The sequence below is a fragment of the Centrocercus urophasianus genome, unplaced genomic scaffold, assembly GCF_019232065.1.
Source record: "Centrocercus urophasianus isolate 14NV4802_14NV808 unplaced genomic scaffold, USGS_Curo_1.0 seq_11, whole genome shotgun sequence".
NCBI lineage: Eukaryota > Metazoa > Chordata > Aves > Galliformes > Phasianidae > Centrocercus > Centrocercus urophasianus.
This window is the reverse complement of record NW_024884253.1, coordinates 40,133,650-40,151,747: the sequence shown is the minus strand read 5'-3', so window position 1 is coordinate 40,151,747 and position 18,098 is coordinate 40,133,650. Positions and strand designations below refer to the sequence as shown.

The 18,098-nt window shown below is 40.5% G+C and overlaps 1 protein-coding gene across 9 annotated transcripts in view; it reads left to right on the top strand.

The window, feature by feature from the left end:
- Positions 1–18,098, top strand: part of DTNA (dystrobrevin alpha) — a 174,309-nt gene that overhangs the window by 109,345 nt on the left and 46,866 nt on the right. For 5 of the 9 annotated variants that reach the window (XM_042838690.1, XM_042838685.1, XM_042838636.1 and 2 more), the window contains exons 5-9: positions 3,015–3,100; positions 4,659–4,813; positions 10,185–10,290; positions 12,841–13,007; positions 15,379–15,503. In XM_042838690.1, the coding sequence (XP_042694624.1) occupies positions 3,015–3,100; positions 4,659–4,813; positions 10,185–10,290; positions 12,841–13,007; positions 15,379–15,503 (639 nt within the window). Of the gene's footprint in view, positions 1–3,014; positions 3,101–4,658; positions 4,814–10,184; positions 10,291–12,840; positions 13,008–15,378; positions 15,504–17,723; positions 17,733–18,098 lie in introns of all 9 variants that reach the window. The other 4 variants (XM_042838676.1, XM_042838670.1, XM_042838647.1 and 1 more) reach the window with 1 other exon arrangement.

Here is an 18,098-nt window from a genome sequence, read left to right as displayed (position 1 = left end):
CAAATAAGATCACATTTGATTCTATGTACACAGGCAGCAACAACAAACCCAAACCATAAAAAAAACACTCTGCTTTCTAAGGCTAAGACAACATAACTCTTTCAGTATAAATGAGAAGTGGTCACAGAGTGTTTTGGTGTCTGTGGCTATGCAGAACAAAGGCTGCTCCTGCTGTTCCAAGGGTAGTTTCAGAAGAGATTGCTCAGTTGCTCACGTTCTATTTGAAATGCGAAGGAAAGGAGTGGAGAAGTGGAGTCCATCACTTAGTGTATAAGAAAGGACCACAAGGGACAAGTCAATATGTGATTTAAAATCCAATATACCTCTAATTTATTCAACTCTGGTCAATATATACTGTCCCACATGACCATGCTGGCAGCCTGCTAGCAACAAGTTGAAGATCATCCAAGCATTATACATTGCTCCTTTTAATTATAGCCCATATTTTCGGAGCATTCATCCCAAGACATGTCAAAGCCCAGACAGCCAACTAGGTGAAATGTCAGCCTCATTCAATAAAGCAGCTCCTAAAAAGACTCGTATTAAGCAGACTGTAAGATAATCTGTTCTAGGTCATCTTCAGCATCTGCTCAGTATTGCAGTACAGCTGTTCTCCCTGCAAAGTTTAAGTGACAGGAACATCACAGATATTTCTGTCCCTTGACATGTTTGTCTCATGAATAGATCTGAGAGCTCTGAGCAATGAACAAACTAAATCTAATTGCAGGGGTTAGACTTCTCAGAATAAAGAAGAAATAGTCATGCTTGGTTTTAATCAGACGTATATTAGAGCTTTATTGAGTTCAACATGTAGAAATGTTCAGTGCCTGTTTGGATATATAAATTCTTGCTTGATCATCCACTTGGAGCTATGAAGTGTAAAACTGCCCTCTTGTCCATCTTTGCTAATCACTGAAAGTGATGCAGTCAGACTGGATTTCATGGAGGAAGTCCTGCAAAAAGGAGTGTGACAGAGAATTGGCTGTTACAAATTTTTCTTTCCTAAATGAAAGAATGTTGCTTGGTTCCAATAATTTTGTCCTTGAAAACCATTTGTGAAAATCACAGAATCACCGAGGTTGGAAAAGCCCTCGGAGGTTGAAATTACAGCCTCTAACAATACTGCTTCTGTTGCCCTAATTTAGCTGGATGGTAGGAAGTCCACAAGTACAGAAGTTTTGCTACTAGGAGTTGATGGAAAGTTGATCAGGCAGTGTGGGGGACTTCCCTGCTATGGAGAGAGGCCATCTTTTCCTCCAGCCACACAGTGAATGAAGAAACCTTCTGCTCTGCTCTGTGTCTAAAAGCATGTATTACTTTCTGCCCTTTTCCTCCCAGCTGCAGGAGATAATCTTACCTGACCACCATTGCTTTCTCTAAGTACTCTCCCATGCTGGTGCTAAGTGCGTGTCAGCTTCAGGGGTTGCCTTGGCCATCATTGATGCTCCCAACACTTTTCTGCAGGGAACTGAAGAGGAACTTCTGGAAGAGGGGTGCTTTATAAAGCCACAACATTTTCTGCCCTGTCCTGTTTCCACTAGCGAAATTTATATCTTCCTGCATTATTTGTTAGGGTAGTATGGTTAGGTTGCGGTTGGACTTGAAGATCTTTAAGATCTTTTCCATCCTGGGCAATTCTATGATTCTATCCAGCTTAAAGCTTCGTTCAGTGGAGGGCTTCATGCTGCTGAGCCGCTGCTCCAGCATTGGCTTTTATGCCACAAACAGTGCGAGGCCCTGCTGCTGCCAGTCAAGGGCATCTGCAGTGCTTAGCAATAGCTTAGGGCACTTCTGCATCTGACTGATACTGGCAAGTCTTAGGCTCCATTATCCTCTTTGTTCATCAGTCATATTTATTTATGCATGTGTGTGTGTATATGTATGCACGCACATGCACGTATATATTTGGGGGGCTAATTGAATTTATACTGGGTCTAGTGATGCTTTTATGAATACAAATGACCGATACAAAACACAGTGTCAGAAGTTATCAACTCTAACTGAGAGATTGAAGAGATAAATGAAATCTTATTCTTTCTGTTCCTGTGTTCTGTACCATTTGAGTGTGGGAAACGCCAGTGGCTCTGGGATGGAGAGCTGATGGTGAATTGATGTGTCTGCCACTCAAGAGTATAATCCTGTTAGTAAACATAACTAAATTTACTGGGAAAAATATCTAAACCTGAAGCAGTTCCACATGGGCTTCATTTTTTGTTCAAATTTTTCCATAGCTTCTTAATAACGCTATTGCTTTCACTTAGCATTTTTCTTTAGCATAACAACTCTTTCCAAGGCAGGTAAAAACCTCATATAAAAAACTGCAGAAAAAATATCCCAGAAGTCTGAAAGGTGTAATGCAAAAAAGGAGTGGAATGCAAAACAATCAAATTCTCAGCTGTAGCCACAATTTGTTAGCACAAATTAGAGTCTAACCATTGAAGAGTGGAAATGCAAAAAACTGGAATAGATTCTGAATGTCCTGTACTGGGATTTAATCTCAGGAAGCCAGGCACAATGTGCACAATGTGATGAACACAATGTGATGAAAAAGGAGATGTGCACCAAAGTCAGCACTAAAGAACATATTAAAGATTTACTTCTTAAATAATGAAGTAGTCAATTTATTTCTTTTTGTCTGCATTTCTTGTTGATTTTCTGACAAAAAGCACAATTTTAAAAAATGAACATAGCTGTAAAGCATGTAATAACATTTAATGTGCTAAAACAAGCACATAACAAGAAGAGGGAAGCCATGAATTTGTCCTTCAGTACTGCTGTTGCATAAACAGCAGTAATGATGATCACCTTAATGCATAATGAGATAAATAGTTTAATACTGAGAGTCACATACATTGTGCATCACTTCTGCGGTCTTTACAGAGCAACATACTGATGTTTGCTCCTGCAAAACTTCAAAAGTCTTTATGTGTGAATTTCCTTATAGTGTGTATTACAGTATGTCACGTGAATGATAAACATATTACAAAATATGTCTACTTTCTGTCTTTGAACAGGGAAGGACATGGTAAAATTTCCGTTTTTGCAGTCAAAATGGCCTTGGCAACTCTTTGTGGAGGAAAGATAATGGACAAATTAAGATGTAAGTATTTTGGGTCTTATTTTTTACCCGTTAATCGTTGTTTTATTTAGAGATACAATAGTACAGGCAGGGAGAAGGAGGAATTAGGGTAGGTTATAGTTTCATTGCTGGGTTTGGGATTTGCACTGTATGCACCTGCATGAAAATCCCGCTAAAAGTTTGACTGAATGTCACAGAACATTTCATGTTTTTGAGACCACACTGCATATATTCAGGCTCTGATCAGTGAACATCTGATTTTTTTCCTTTGGGATGATTAAATGCAGAGTATAGTCAAGTGCCTCAAATGTTCATCATGAAGCATCATTTAGCAATTTCTTAGGCTTTTTTTTTAAAAAAAAAAAAAAGAACATCTCATTTCACACTTAGAAGTACAATATATTTACTCACTATTTATATTTCTTCCCATAGGGCACATATTAATTCCATCTATTCTGCAGAATGGATTCTCATTTCACAGGACTTACTTCAGTTTCCAATCAGCTAAGATACATTTTACACACAGCAGCAAGGAAAAACTTCATGTTCAGTGATGTGATGTCTGTAATTCATATCCAGAACAACATTTTCCAAACATTTTTACCAAGGGGTTAAGATTAACCTCCAGTTTCCTCTGAGCCTTCTACCACAGCCAAAGAAAATTGAATTTACAAACTGCTGTTGGTTAGAATAGGACAGTAGAAATTCCAGATGCAAATTTAGTCTTCCAGATTTGGTGCCATTTTTTTAGTATACAGTTTCTATGTAGAGATTCAAATACAGAGCCACTGTAAATTCATCAGTGTTCTCTAGGCTGTTTTAAGGATAAGGAGCAGAGTGCATCCAGTGGAAGATTGGGGAATGATGTTAATTTTTCCGGTAGCAGTCTCAAGGTTCTGTCACCGGGATCTTCATTCCAGCTTCCTAGAAATGAAGCAGCTGACATCACAGCCTGGAAAATGATAGATATTGCTTAGTCAATGATCCCATGATTGGCTTAGGATCCTTTGAAACCAGAGGGAAAGTAATGGCTGAGAAAACAGAAACCTGCATCTCTGGAGCAATAAAACGATGTAATATTTTTCTACGAGAACAAAAAAGTTAAGCAGAGAAAAGAATAGAAAGGATTGTATTTGAAAGAGCTTCACTGTTTTGTGTGTCCAAAACAATGTTAATTAACTTAATGAGCTTGTTGTGAAGATTTAAATTTGACAGGGTAAGCTGGCAGTAGGAAAAAAAGCTGATGTTGCGTATCTTGTCAAATTAGATCCTTCTTATCTGATTAAATTGCTGCCTCATGTCATGCATCAGATTCCACTTAGAAGATGACCACACACAATGAAAAAAAAAGCAGGAATATTTTCATATCAATATCAGCTTCTTTGTTTATATGTAAATCATTCTCTTTGTATTCTACTGAGTAGGATTATAATAAAAAATGCGGTAATAGTGACTGTTTCCATAAGCAGAACATGTTGTTCAGCACTTCTTTTTCAGATCAGATAATACTGAATTAGGAGCAAATTTGAAGCTCAAACTGAAATTGCTGTGTCTTTTTCTTGTCTTTTTTTCTCCTCAGATATATTCTCAATGATTTCAGACTCCAGTGGAGTGATGGTTTATGGCAAATACGACTTGTTTCTGCGGGAAGTTCTCAAGCTGCCCACAGCTGTTTTCGAAGGGCCTTCATTTGGTTATACTGAGCAATCAGCAAAATCTTGTTTCTCACAACAGGTAAATGAAGAACGAGTGTCCTCAACACAGGCTTTCAGTCACACCTCAGAGCAGGCTGAGGCTTTCCTCCTTTCTTACGTAGAGAAACACATGGCTGGATGGAGATTCAGTTTGCTTATTGCTGGCATGCAGGTTAGCTACACATAGTGGGAATCTAGTCTCTATAGGTTCCCTACATAGTCACCAAGGAGGGAGCAGCTTTGCCAAAAAGTAATTCAGAGCAGGAGACCCTGTAGAGACTGAATTCCTAATCTAATCACTGAAGTTAAATGCAAACTCCTATGTAATGTGAATACCCCAAGACATGCTGTCTCCCACTGCAGTTAGTTGTTGTTGCTGCAACATATGTGAAACTTTAGCTTCACCATACAACTCTCATCAGAAAATCAAACTACATGCTTTCCAAGTGACGATGTGCACACACAAAAAGTTTACAAGGGAGTAGAAGTATTTGCCTTCAGCATTTATTGAAAATGGAATTCTGTAGGTACTAGAAAATCCCTAGTCCCATACAGATACTATCAGGAAAACAGTGAGGTTATCCTGAAGAGAGCACAAGATTTGCCACACTTCACCAGGTTGTGTAGGCACACTGAATACACCACTTTGGCAGCAGCTAAAATCAAACTCTTATTTCCCATAATCGGGGCTGGGTATCCACTTCTCCAATAGAGTGGAAGGAGAGAGATCCTCTGGCACTTGCTATGCAGCACACTGAGTAATGCCATAAATCTAGCAGAAGGCAAGATGCTGAAACTAGGAAGAGGTTAGAAATGAAATGTTATTTTCTTTCGTTACACTCATTACTAAAGCGTAACTGAATGCTGTTGAACAAATGGAGCAGGAATAGTGTCATTTCCATGCAAAAGTCTCATTTTTTATTTTCCTTCAGTTTCATCACTAATCAGTAGGCTCTCCAGTAAACTGAAAGACATTGTTGAAATTCGTTTATTGAATCATCTCCCAAATGATTTTAAATGGTGATGCTTGCATATGTGAAAATAGTCTTGTTTCACAGTGGGAGATTTAGAACAGCACTTCTTATTGTCTTGAAGAATAGGAAAGTGACTTTTGGTAGTTTTGATTTAAAATAATAAAAAAGTGCTCTTGCATGGCAACAGAACATTCAAGCTTTGAACATTGAACATGATACTATGAAGATCAAAAATTAGTTTCTTCTTTTTCCTTATATTGTAATTTAGGCCTCATTTTCTATTCAAGCAGCCATGAGGGCAATGGGGCTTTCATTGACACTGCATCCAAATAAGAGTGGACCACGCATATTAAGCTACCCTGAGAAAAATTGATCACAGAATCACAGAATTGTAGGGGTTGGAAGGGACCTCCAGAGATCATCGAGTCCAACCCCCCTGCCAAAGCAGGTTCCCTACAGCAGGTCGCACAGGTAGGCATCCAGGCAGGTCTTGGACATCTCCAGAGAAGGAGACTCCACAACCTCCCTGGGCAGCCTGTTCCAGATCCTCCAAACAGTCATTAGAAGGTTTAGTTCCAGACTAAACAGACTCCATTTAAAGCCACCAAGAGTTAGGTCTCTGAGTAATGTCAGTATGAAGTGGATTTACAAAGTCTGCATCTCTAAACAGCCAAGTGTTCTTGTAAATCTAGTCCAGTAATTCACTTATGTTCACTCTATGCAGTTCTCATTCAGTCATCACTAGGAATGAACAGGAGTTTTGAAATGTGAGTCTGAGCAATGTATCCATGTGACACTGTGATAAATGGTAGCCACAGTCTTTGTCACACCAAAGGTCATTCTTTCACCATCTCATATTACACTTAGTGTACCTGGGGATAAGTTCAACATTCTTTCTGTTGTTTTAAGCATTCCTGAACTTCAGATATTTTTTCTATTGTAGTTAATAAGCTATATAAGTAGAAACAATTACCATTTATTTTTAAGCAATGGATGTTTGCATGTATTAGTACCATATGTTATATTCAGTATTGTTTTTAAAGTTTCAAGTGAGGGAGTTTGATTTTATGCCCACTAGGTTGTATATCCAAGGAGATCGATGTATTAACATGTTCACCCTGATATTCCAACACATTTTTGCTGTATTTGTTTTTTTTCCTTTTTTTTTTGTTATATAGTTGTGTGTTTCAAAATACCACTTTCCTGAGCAAACCTGATCATTTCACTAAGAACATGATTAGGTTGAACTATTAATTTGAAAAAAAATTCTTAGAATGTTATTGCAGAAATGACCCTCCTATTCTATATTTTTTTCATGAGCCAACCAGTGCAGCAACCAATGGGAACATTAAGTTTCAGCTACTGGAATATCATGTGGTAGTTAAGAAATTCAGGCTTAGCATTCAGCACAGACCGGCTTCAAGATTACCGCTTCTGGTTAAAGTTATAATAATAAATCAGACTCATCTTTGAAAACAGTTTTTAAGTGCCTTACAAACAGTTTGATGTTTTTCATTGCAGTACATACAACACTGCAAAAAAATACAGTCCTCTATCATCTCCTTATTGTCTAAAAAAATTGAGATGGCAGATTCCAAACAATATGAATGTTTTCTTTTTATCCACAGCTAGGAAGTTACACTGATGGTATGATGGCTGTCTCTGGACATTTTTGTGTAAAAAATAATTGGTATTTTGTTTATTCGTAGAAACACACATCTAATTCTTGGCGTAGACCTTGCCTTCCCTAGGTCAGAGCATTCAGGTGTATTATTGACTCAGTACACCTGTTCTGCTATAGAAGAGAGACCTCGCACACATTTACATGAGTCATCTTTTTTTTTCCATAATACTTCAATGCATTTTGTGCCTGTTTACTTCTAGCCGTTCTCCCCACGCCCCCAGAGTGATAATGCAGGGGACTGGGGTGCTCTGTTAGCCACTTCCATTTGTTCTCATCTTGATCTACCAGAAGCAGCTCAACCCCATAATAAGCAGATTCCTAAATGTCGTGGGAATAAAAAAATTCTGGGAATAATCTTCTGCTTGTGATGCCAAATCCATTTCATTTTGCCTCTGAAAGGAATTTACCTATTGCAGAAATGTTTATTTCTTCTCCATTGTACTCATTCATTTGATTAAACCACGTGCATTCCTCTGTCTTTGAACCACTGCTAGAGGGAATGACTGATCAAAATAGAAACAGCATTTCCTCATCAGCAAATTTATGGAATTTATGGAAATGCCAGGCAGAGGAAATGATTTAGTGTTTCAGAATGTGGATCTGTGGCTCAAAAAGGAGATTGGTTTTTTTTTTTTTGTATTTTACCACTTTCCCCCATGGGTAGGATTAACGTGATATTACATTGTATTCATGTTAAAAAGTGCTATGATGCTAAAAGCATATTTTTTAATTTCTCTTTTTATACCAAACTAAAAAAAAAAAATAGGCACTAACTTCATTTTCTTATCACTTGGCTAAGTGTTATTCCACAAATCCAGACTCCATCTGCATGTGATATATATTTAGAAAACAACTTTCTCTTTTTATTCTCCTAGCAGCTGATAAAAACTGCAGAAGGAAGCATGTCTTCTAAAATGTATGGAAATTTTTCTGCCGGTGCCCTTTCAAGGGCCACTGCTCTCTGTAATCCATAAAACCAGTGATCATCAGAGGAATGATGATCTCCATACAGCTCCTCCAGGCCGTAAAGCTGTCGGTGAAGCTAACTTGTTTTAGTTGCCACTGTTTGAAATTATAGTTGCATGCAAAAGCTGTATCTGTTGTGGAAGAGCTGTTCTTGTCTCCCCATCTATTTGCTTGCTTAGAACACTTGTGGATGCACTGTCAACTTACCTCCCAGCAAGAGCAGAGAGGAGACAGGTTCTGCTTGGCCCTACAGCTGAGGCATTGGAGGACCCCGTTATTCCCTGATTTGTTCATCCACTTTGGGGTGGTCATCCATACAACAAGCAGGTGGTACCTAAGGTGATAGCGCATTGACATAGGCTGGCTTGGGGGACTGGCAGAGCTTTAATTACCCTTACTAGACTGTATGTTTGGACTTTCATACTGCAAGCATGGCAGGGAAAAGGCTGTATTTCATTAAGAGTTAAATCTCATATTCCAGCTACTTGTGTTCTTTAAAGAATCAAGACTGTTTTCACAAATAGCCTAAGGTATTTTCTCTTGTCTTAGGGATAGAAACCCTTATATATTTCCCAATATCTTGCAATATTTCAACCTCGAGATTGCTCCAAAGTGCAGAGTTTTCCACTGATCACTCAGTGTAGAAGACAAATATTGATTTTCTTTACATCTCACAGCAATTGTATCTAAGTGCAGCTGAGGCACTCCATCTGAAAATTTCAACTCCTAAAAGCACTCCACTACGCATGAAGGTAATATACGTCATTGCATAGCTGCTGTTGTCCTTTCTGATGAGGATTACCACCCTTCTCCAGCAAGTTAAGGCTGTGCTTACTCAATCAAATATGAAAACTTAGCAATCACTTTGGATTTGGGATGCCACTTAAATACATATATTTATAAATTACACCTGCACATATTCTCAAGAGGACTCAATATTTTTTATCTTAATCTTATTTTAAAGGAAGGCTCAGTTTCTGATTTCTTAAGGACTCTCTCTCTTGGACCAACCAGTAACTGTGTACTTTAGTACTCTTTCTATAGCTAATGTACTACATAGGAAAGTGAAAGGACTTATGGAAGAGATATCTGAAGCTGAAATATGACCTGTAGGTCTGAAAAAACTACTGAACTAAGGTTTGTGTGACTCCAGACATCTAAGAAACTTAAGGCCTGATATAAGATTGTTAAATCAACAAGGATATTTTGGAGTTGAAATCTCTTTGAAAGATAGAGTGGTGTAGTGCTTATAGGTATAGAGAGTTAATGTTTTCATGGTCAGAGCTCTCCCACAGCCACTTACCATGGCCCAAAGGCTATGACACAATCTGCTGTGATGATCTGCCCATATCTTATGTTGTTTTCTGAACTTATACTCCCTTGTCATTTTTTTTTTCTTTGTTGGACTATCATCCATTCTTTGCTGACTGTTAGCTATGCACAGCGATACCCTACATTCATTTGTATTTTTAGAGGGTACTCAAAACATGTGAGAATGGAACTGTGAATTTTATTCACAAAGGATCTTCAGGGATGACTTTAGAAGACTCTTCTAATAAGTGGGAACTAGGAATCTCCAACGCAGCCTCGTGAAAGTCATTAGTAATACAAATTCTGACTCCTAAAAATAATCCATGTTTCCTAGTGTCAGTTGTCTTTTTCACTAGACCAAGGTTACAAGAGTGTCTGAAGCTTGTTCCCAAGTGTTTCTCTAAGAACACGATGTAATCGTGTTGATACATCTGATTACTGATTCTTTGTACATGTTTGTTTTCTTATTTGAGCAGAAAAAAGTCACGTTAAACACTTTCTTGGATACTCTCATGTCTGATCCCCCGCCACAGTGTCTGGTGTGGTTACCACTTCTGCATCGGCTGGCAAATGTGGAAAATGGTAAGTAAGAGCTGTTGACAAAAAAAAACAACACTTTACTAGAGTAAGCTTCTGTGGGAGGATTTTCTCACTCTGGGGTTGATTTTGTAGGAGCTACTGTACTGTGTTCATTAATTCCATGTGCTATTTTTACAGTTACTGGTAAAATACTTGAAGAATCCTGTTGGTTCTTCAGCCAGAAACAGGCTACTCTACTTGCTTTAGCAAGGGGCTTGGACTAGTTGATCTCCAGAGGTTCCTTTCAACCCCTAAAGTCCTGTGATTTTGTGGAGACGTTTTGCTGTGCTCTGGAAATTATCCTGATCTTGTCCACTCCTCCTGTGCTCTGGATAAGCAAAGGATGATAGGATTTGATCCATTCACATACTTCAAGGCCACAGCTTTTATTAGCTGTGACATATGGCAGTAGTGGAGGAACATCTTGGCAGTTTCTGTTCATGTGATATTCTTGGCAACAGAAGGGCAGTGCAGTGCAGAATACCAAGAGGCCTATGCTGCCAGGCAATATACTATGAAAAGGAGCAAGGAAGTTGCAGATTCATCCTTACGTTTTTGGTTTTTTTTGCGTGGAAGATGAGGATTAACTGTCAGGTGGCTCTTTTTCCATAAAGGATTGTTCTTCCCCAAAATGAGTAGATGACAGACGTTAAGACGGGAAAGGGTCGTGAAGATTGGCTACTTTGGTTATTGCGTTGAACACATTGCTTTTCTCTGGACAGAAACGTCTGTCAGACTTAAAACTCCTTGAGCACCTTGGCAGTAGTCCATGCTCACAAATGAGGAGTCCTCCAGCCAAACCCTTCATATATGATTTCTCTAGGACACAGACAGTGCTGCCATGCTGAAAGTGCAGGGGCAGAACTGGAAAGTCTGCCTTCTCATTTCAGTGAGCAGCCACTAAATTGCACCCCACAAACTGTACAGTTCCTCATGTGCTTCTGGAAGAGTTTCTCAGCTCCAAACCAACATGCTGCTGCTGTCCAGACTGACCAACACTGCCAATATTAAATAGACCACAAAAAGACAATACAAGGAATGCCTGTCTTGTTTAGGTGTACTTGTTCTTAATAAAGGGGCATTTCTTGCTCACTGGCATCAGTGCTGACAGGCATTATTCCAGTACTGTTAAACCTAGAAAAAGGGAAATGTAGAGTAAGAAGTTTATACTAAAACAAAATCCACATTAAAATACTAATTATGCTTTATAAATAGATTTTTTTGTAAATAATTTTTCAGCCCAGTGTTTTGCCTCTGAGGTTGCTATGTAAGGGGCTTGTTGAATATTCCTGTGTTCCTGCTTCTCAGAAGGTTTGCCTCTAGCATAACTGAAGCTTTGAGACAGTGCAGGGGTGAAGAAGCAAGGCTCTGAAAGCAGAACAAATCATATATATACTCACACTGTTGGGAAATAAAAGTATTCGTCATGTATTTCTCACAAGTAAACGAGCCTGGAGGAAGTTGAGATCTCCAGCCATTTTGGTGATAACAAGAGACAGAGGACTTTGTACATCCTCTTGTACTAATTCCCCTTTCCACTTAAAGGCATGAAGGTGGATGAGGTGACAGTCTTAAGTCCTCCTTGGCTACAGAGCCAGCAGACAACCCCACCTTCCTCCAATTTTTGTCATCCCTCAGCTTCCTCCTGCTCTCCTCATCCATCCCTGTCCCTTATTGGCTTTGCATCATTTCCCAGCCTTGCGCACAGACCCTTCCTGCTGCGAAATTCTGGCAAGGAAATGAAACGCTGACATACTTAGACTGGTCTAAATCCTCCCAGACTGAACCTCAGGAGGGAAGAGCAGGTGTTTGGTTAGAAAGAGAAGTACAGTGTCTTATGGTAAGTATGACACTTGGTGCAGTGAGGAGAGAACACACATAGCAGAAGTGCCAGGAGAGGGGTTCAGAATGTCCTGACTGGTGCCTTAGTGTGCTCAGTGCTTGAATCCTCATTTCTGCCTGCTTCTGAGGGGAGCAGAGAGCAGGACCAAGCTGGTCCCTTCAATGGCCACATTTCCAAAATAAGACATCCAAAGCCAATTCTGTATGCCTAAGTGACATCAGCTGTACAGACGAGACAGAGGTAATAAGGGGCAACTTTATGCCTGAAGACACTGCTGTGCTTGGAGTAACTGGGCAGTGAGCCTGACATATTCTCTGGGACCCATTGCTGTACCTCCTGATGGCACAGCAAAACATTCAGCTTCCCGCAGCAGTGTAGCCGAAGGCTGCAGGGGATTATCTCACTTGTGTATTTCCTCTATATTCTCTTAAATACAGTTAGAACGTATTTCTTTCTGATGCAAGCAGAGACACAGGTACCTGTCCAGCAAAAGTCAGAGGCTTAGGGCTCACGGCTCAGGCCAGATTCATGGAAGGGCACATGAATTTTTGTACATAGAGCTCAATGGGTCAGAGCACAGACAGCACCTGATGTCACAGATTCCTAGGGAGAAAAAAAAAAAATTCACTCTTCCATTCAGAGATTTTTCGCATCTGCTTTTTCTTGGGTTCCTCTGCTTGGGGTTAAAGCTTGGCATCTCTCTCCCACAGTCTTCCATCCCGTTGAGTGTTCCTACTGCCACAGCGAGAGCATGATGGGGTTCCGCTACCGCTGCCAGCAATGCCACAATTACCAGCTCTGTCAGGACTGCTTCTGGAGAGGCCATGCCAGCGGTTCCCACAGCAACCAGCACCAAATGAAAGAGTACACGTCATGGGTAAGGGGAGGCTTGTGCCTGGCCGCGGGCGCTTTGCCTTGGGTGGGGGCTCCCGGCAGGGACTGCCGGTTGGGATCAGCAGCCTGTCGGGGAAGGTGCACCCAGGGAGCTGGTGGGAGAGCACAGAGGTAGGAGCAGACTTTCTGGAGTGTGCATTCAGGGTGGGTGTGTGACAGCCGTGCTGCAGACCTGCAGTGCCAGGGGCCCAGAGCAGAGCGCCAGCTGCACAGTAAGTCCTCCTGCTCCCATGGGACTGTCCCCAGCTGTCTCTGTTGGGCACTGCTGGCTCTCTGTAGGTGGAGTGGCTTAATGCTGGCTCATCAGTATTTTAAGCCAAGTGGCTGCAGCATATATGTAGATTTTGGGGTAGTCCTGGCATGGTAGATTTGAGCGTGATCGTAGGCTTAAATCTATCCATGGCAGTGTTTATTGTGGAGAAAAGCAGACTTCAGCCTTTTTATCATTAAATACTTTTTCTAAGCTGGCATAGAAGCACTGACAGCTACCTTACCCTTTTCAGGGCATCAGGTGTGCTGGCTGCACTCTCCCGGGGTTGGAGACAACCCTTGGTCCCTGAGCCTCCCTGTCCTTCAGGGTGCTCAGCCAGAGACCAGCAGACAAATCCTGGCTGATCTCTAATACAACAAAAGTGTAATCGTTGTAAAAGAAAATGATAAGTGAGGCAACAACTTACACACAAACAGTGCTTTTTGTATGCTTCTTAACAAAGCTCTGAAATTCACAACTATAAAGCAGCAGTCTTACTGTTGATGGAGCCAGCAAGGGTTAAATCTGATGTGATTTGCTCTGCATGCCAGTCACGTGGCCCTGCACTGCCTCAGAGCAGATCTGGGTCTGTGAATGTTTTTGTGGGTCTTAATTGCTGCTTTTTGCATAGACACAATGACTCGAGCTTGGTCTCTGAATAAGGGAATGCCAGCTACCTAGCTCTGGCTCCACTTACAGCAATCTGTGCTATAAAACCATTTTTGGCTGTAGCAGGAGAACTGTAGTTATAGGCAAGAAATCATTTTGACACGTAAGATTTCTGCTCAACAGAAGAGAAAACACGACTATACCTTATGGTTTCAAATGTCTCATAGTCAGAAACAAACATTTTCCTGCAAGTATGAAATAGCCTTTCTACAGTGATCATTAGCATTCATTCAAAACAGGTTAGTGTTATCTATAATAAATCTATATCAAGCTCTACATGCAGGTTAAAGGTTTTAATATATATGGTGGAGATCAACTGATTTGAATTCAGAGTAAAATTTCATTTATAATATGAGAGAAAAAGCCTGAATTTTATATATTTAGATTGAAATTGTGTAATAGAAATATTTCATTATTACATTGATTACAGTAATAACTTTATGTGGCATGCATGTACACATGTACACGTGCATATATATATATACCTCTCTTGCTACCTTTTCAAAGCACTTCTAAATTTCATCCTGCTGAGCTGTTTTTTTTGTGGGGGAGGAAAGGTTGTAAGGATCATCAGCCCGGGTTTACCTGGCTGAGAAGCTGAGTCACAGAGAGGTGAACTGGATTCCCCAAAAATCTCTCACAAAACCTAAAAGGGATCCTCAGTCTCCAAGCTCATTTTTAAGAAAGGGTTCAACTGCAAGGAGTGCTCAAGCAAAACTAAAGCAGAGTGTGTTGATTTTTTAGATGAGTACTGTTGAAGATGAGTGAGATTTGAGGCTGGAACTCATGCTTTCTGCACAGAGCCCTTCAGTCTTTTGGTGGCAATGACAGTATGTCAGCTTCTTCTCACATGCTGTTGGTACGATTCTGGCCAGATTTGTGTGAAATTTCCCATGTCCTGGTTCATTCACCTGTGTAACCAGGGAGGTGAAGATAAGCTTTATAGCAATAAGATGCTGAGCCGAGGAGGGAAACACTCATGAAAAGGAGAAAGAATGTATTAACTTTGTAGCTGGCCCCCAGCTAGAAAGTGGATGGTGTCTTGTACAGTACTATACAGACAGGCACAAACAGATGGGTTCAGCTGACATTGCCAGCTGGTGAGGTGTAGCCAGCTCCAGCCTGAGAGACCTCCCTTTGTACTGCTCTACCTTCAGTTTTTCCTGAGCACAGCGTTGCAGGGACCAATGGCAGTTGCACCTGTCTGTATAGATAAACCCCCCCAGAGCCTTCTCTGAAGGCAGCTGAAGGTAAGAGCAATCTTTTTTCCAATCTGAACGGTCTTTGGCTTACCAGAGTGGGGCGGGAGGAGACGGGAGAATGTCAGTCATATTGATGTAAGCAGTAGAGCTTCCTGTTGTTTTGTGCATCCTACAGCAGAAACAGTTTGCACCTTACTTGTCCACATTACCTCTACCTTCCTTATTCCTCCCAGAAATCACCTGCTAAGAAGCTAACTAATGCACTTAGCAAGTCTTTAAGCTGTGCTTCCAGCCGTGAACCTTTGCACCCAATGTTCCCTGACCAGCCTGAAAAACCTCTAAACCTGGCTCATATTGTGTAAGTATCTGTGTGCTCTAGAGAAACTAAGCTTTGTTGTGGGGCTTGCTTACGCCTAGTCTAGATGGTATAGCTCTCAATAGAGCAGGAAGCAGCTGTGTCATTACCAATGCATCACAAGTGCAAATCTGCTGATAGAGATAATTACTACAAAAATGTGCTTCTGGTGTGTCTTCACTAGAAGGCTGGTGAAATATGTACATATGATCAAGTATGGGACACAATGGTGATGTGTCCCTGTTCCCTTCAGAAGTAGAGTAGATGCAATTTCATACAGTTTCAGCACTGTGGGATGTGTTCATGCTCAGAACATGATGTGGTTTTAGAAGTCTTCCAAGGCCTAAAAGTTCTTTAGACTAAAGATGCTCCAGCAGCTAGGCAGTGCCAAGTTGCTGTAAGGCTCAGCTGTCACCTACTGCCTGCACAGCTCCTCGTGGAGGTGCTCTTTGGAGCACGTCAGCCAGAGATGGATTTGCTGAACTATCTCTCTGCCCTGCCTGGTGTGAAAGCCTGGCTGTGCTGGTTGAGGCAGCGGTAATGTCACAGGGCAGAATTGGGCCATTCATGTCTCAAGGCAGACTTGGAAAGCCAGGAAGCATGGAACCAAAACAGAAGCCTCTATTCCCTGGTGGCAGAGGGCCTCTGAGGCCTCAGGGCGTGTTGGAAGGTGGCAGCAAGTAAAAGCTGGACTGCTGTGAGTAGGCTGAGTGCAGTTAGGTAAGGGAAGAAGAAGGTACTGTAATTGATTAGGATCTGTTCCAAGTCTTTGCTGCGAAATTAACACCTTCCCTTCTTCCTAGCTATATAGGCATAATTTAGAGTGATTGGATGTGAGAATGAGCCACCATCTATTTTGTTTTATGATAGAATTTCTCTTTATCCGTAGATTGAAGGCAATATAGCTATATTGGCTATAATGGGATGTGAATGAAAAACCTGTAAGTTGTGGAGGTAGCATGATCTACAGCATAATTCACATAAATTAACTGAGGGGAGAAATATGCCACGGTATCTCATTGAGAATAACTTCTTGCCAATGTGATTTTTATTTTTAAACATGATGGAAGTTGAGAGAAACAGCTCTGGGCGAGAATCCAGGCAAAAAGGTTTTTATACGTGCATTTAATGGAAGAATTCTGGCAACAGAACATATCCTTTTTTTAGTAGTTTCTTCCTTAAATGAGGACAAATACTCTCTGCATTACTATACTATCTTTGCTGTTTATCGTTCTTTCACTTAGAAGTGGTAGCAGACAGAAGGGCGGCAGGATTTTTCTCTTTTACTGGAGCCACACAAGATTTTCAATTAAGTAATGTATCTAAGGCTCATTTTGAATAGTTTTCATTGTGTAGTTAATCTGATGGAGGAATTACTAAGGGGAGATTTTACTTTTCTATAGCTAAGATTGGCAACAAAAAGGGCACCGTAGCCTGCAGACAAGTGGCTTGATCAGAGGGATTTTCAAATACATTCTGCAGTGTCCTAACATTGTTTGCATCCAAGCCAGTGGGAGCATTATTTTTGACATTGCTAGAATAGATTAGACAAGCAAGGAGCACTTTGTAAAATTCCTGTTTTTATTTTTTTCTTTTACTATGGTCGCATGTTAGGCTATTGCGTGCACTGTGATGTAGCATTTTTAAGTTGTAGTGTTTTAAGTGTTTCTGCCTCCTTGAGAAAGTTGATTGAGTATCACCAGTTCACTTTTATCAGAGAGCATAATCACTCACTTTCAAAAGTTTAGAAATAACCTCTGAGAGATTTGCATTTATAATCAGTAGGTAATAGTTTTCCTTTGTTTTACCACAAGGGATGCTCTTCTTGTTTTACCATGTCACCAGCTTTTATAGGTCTTTGTAGCTGTGTTTGAACATCCATTTGAAGCTAAACCTGAGGAATGTGACAGTGGGCATCAACCTTGCAGAAACATGACTTGGGAAAGTCAGATTCATTTTAAGTTTTCTTGATATAAGAATTGACAAACAAATGTTAATCACAAAAGTTTAGCAAAGCCTTAGAATTTAGAGACATCTGTACACAAGAGTAACTCTGCATATATTAGCAGCATCAGTGACCTTTTATGCATAGCGGCTATCTTGGTTTGTACAAAATCAGGGCCATAGGAAGGGAGATTGTCCAATGCTGTACTTAAATCACATATTTTTCAAACTAGCAATTTAATTAATTTTCTCTTTTCCATTTCATTTTGGCTGCAAAAGAGATACTTGGTGAGTATTTTTCTTCTTTCGTACACTTGTTGGAGGAAAATAGCTTGAAAAAATTCCATGATCTCATTACCAATCCCTAACTTTTTATAAGAGTCTTCAACACAATCATTGTCTTTGAATGCAAAGACATATTGAAAGGAAAGAACTTTGCTAGGATTTAGAAACCTTCCCTTCCACCCTGGCTTTGAGATAAAACTTAGAAAAGACATGAACCTGAAGCATGGATGTAATGATCTGCTGAATTTCATGGATGCAGCGTACGCACTTCCACATGATCAGAAGGAGTGAATGGAGTGCCAGGAAGAGTGGAACTCAAGCTCTCCCAAACCTGTCCTGCCTCCTCTCTAGAGGAGCATTGGAAGACAG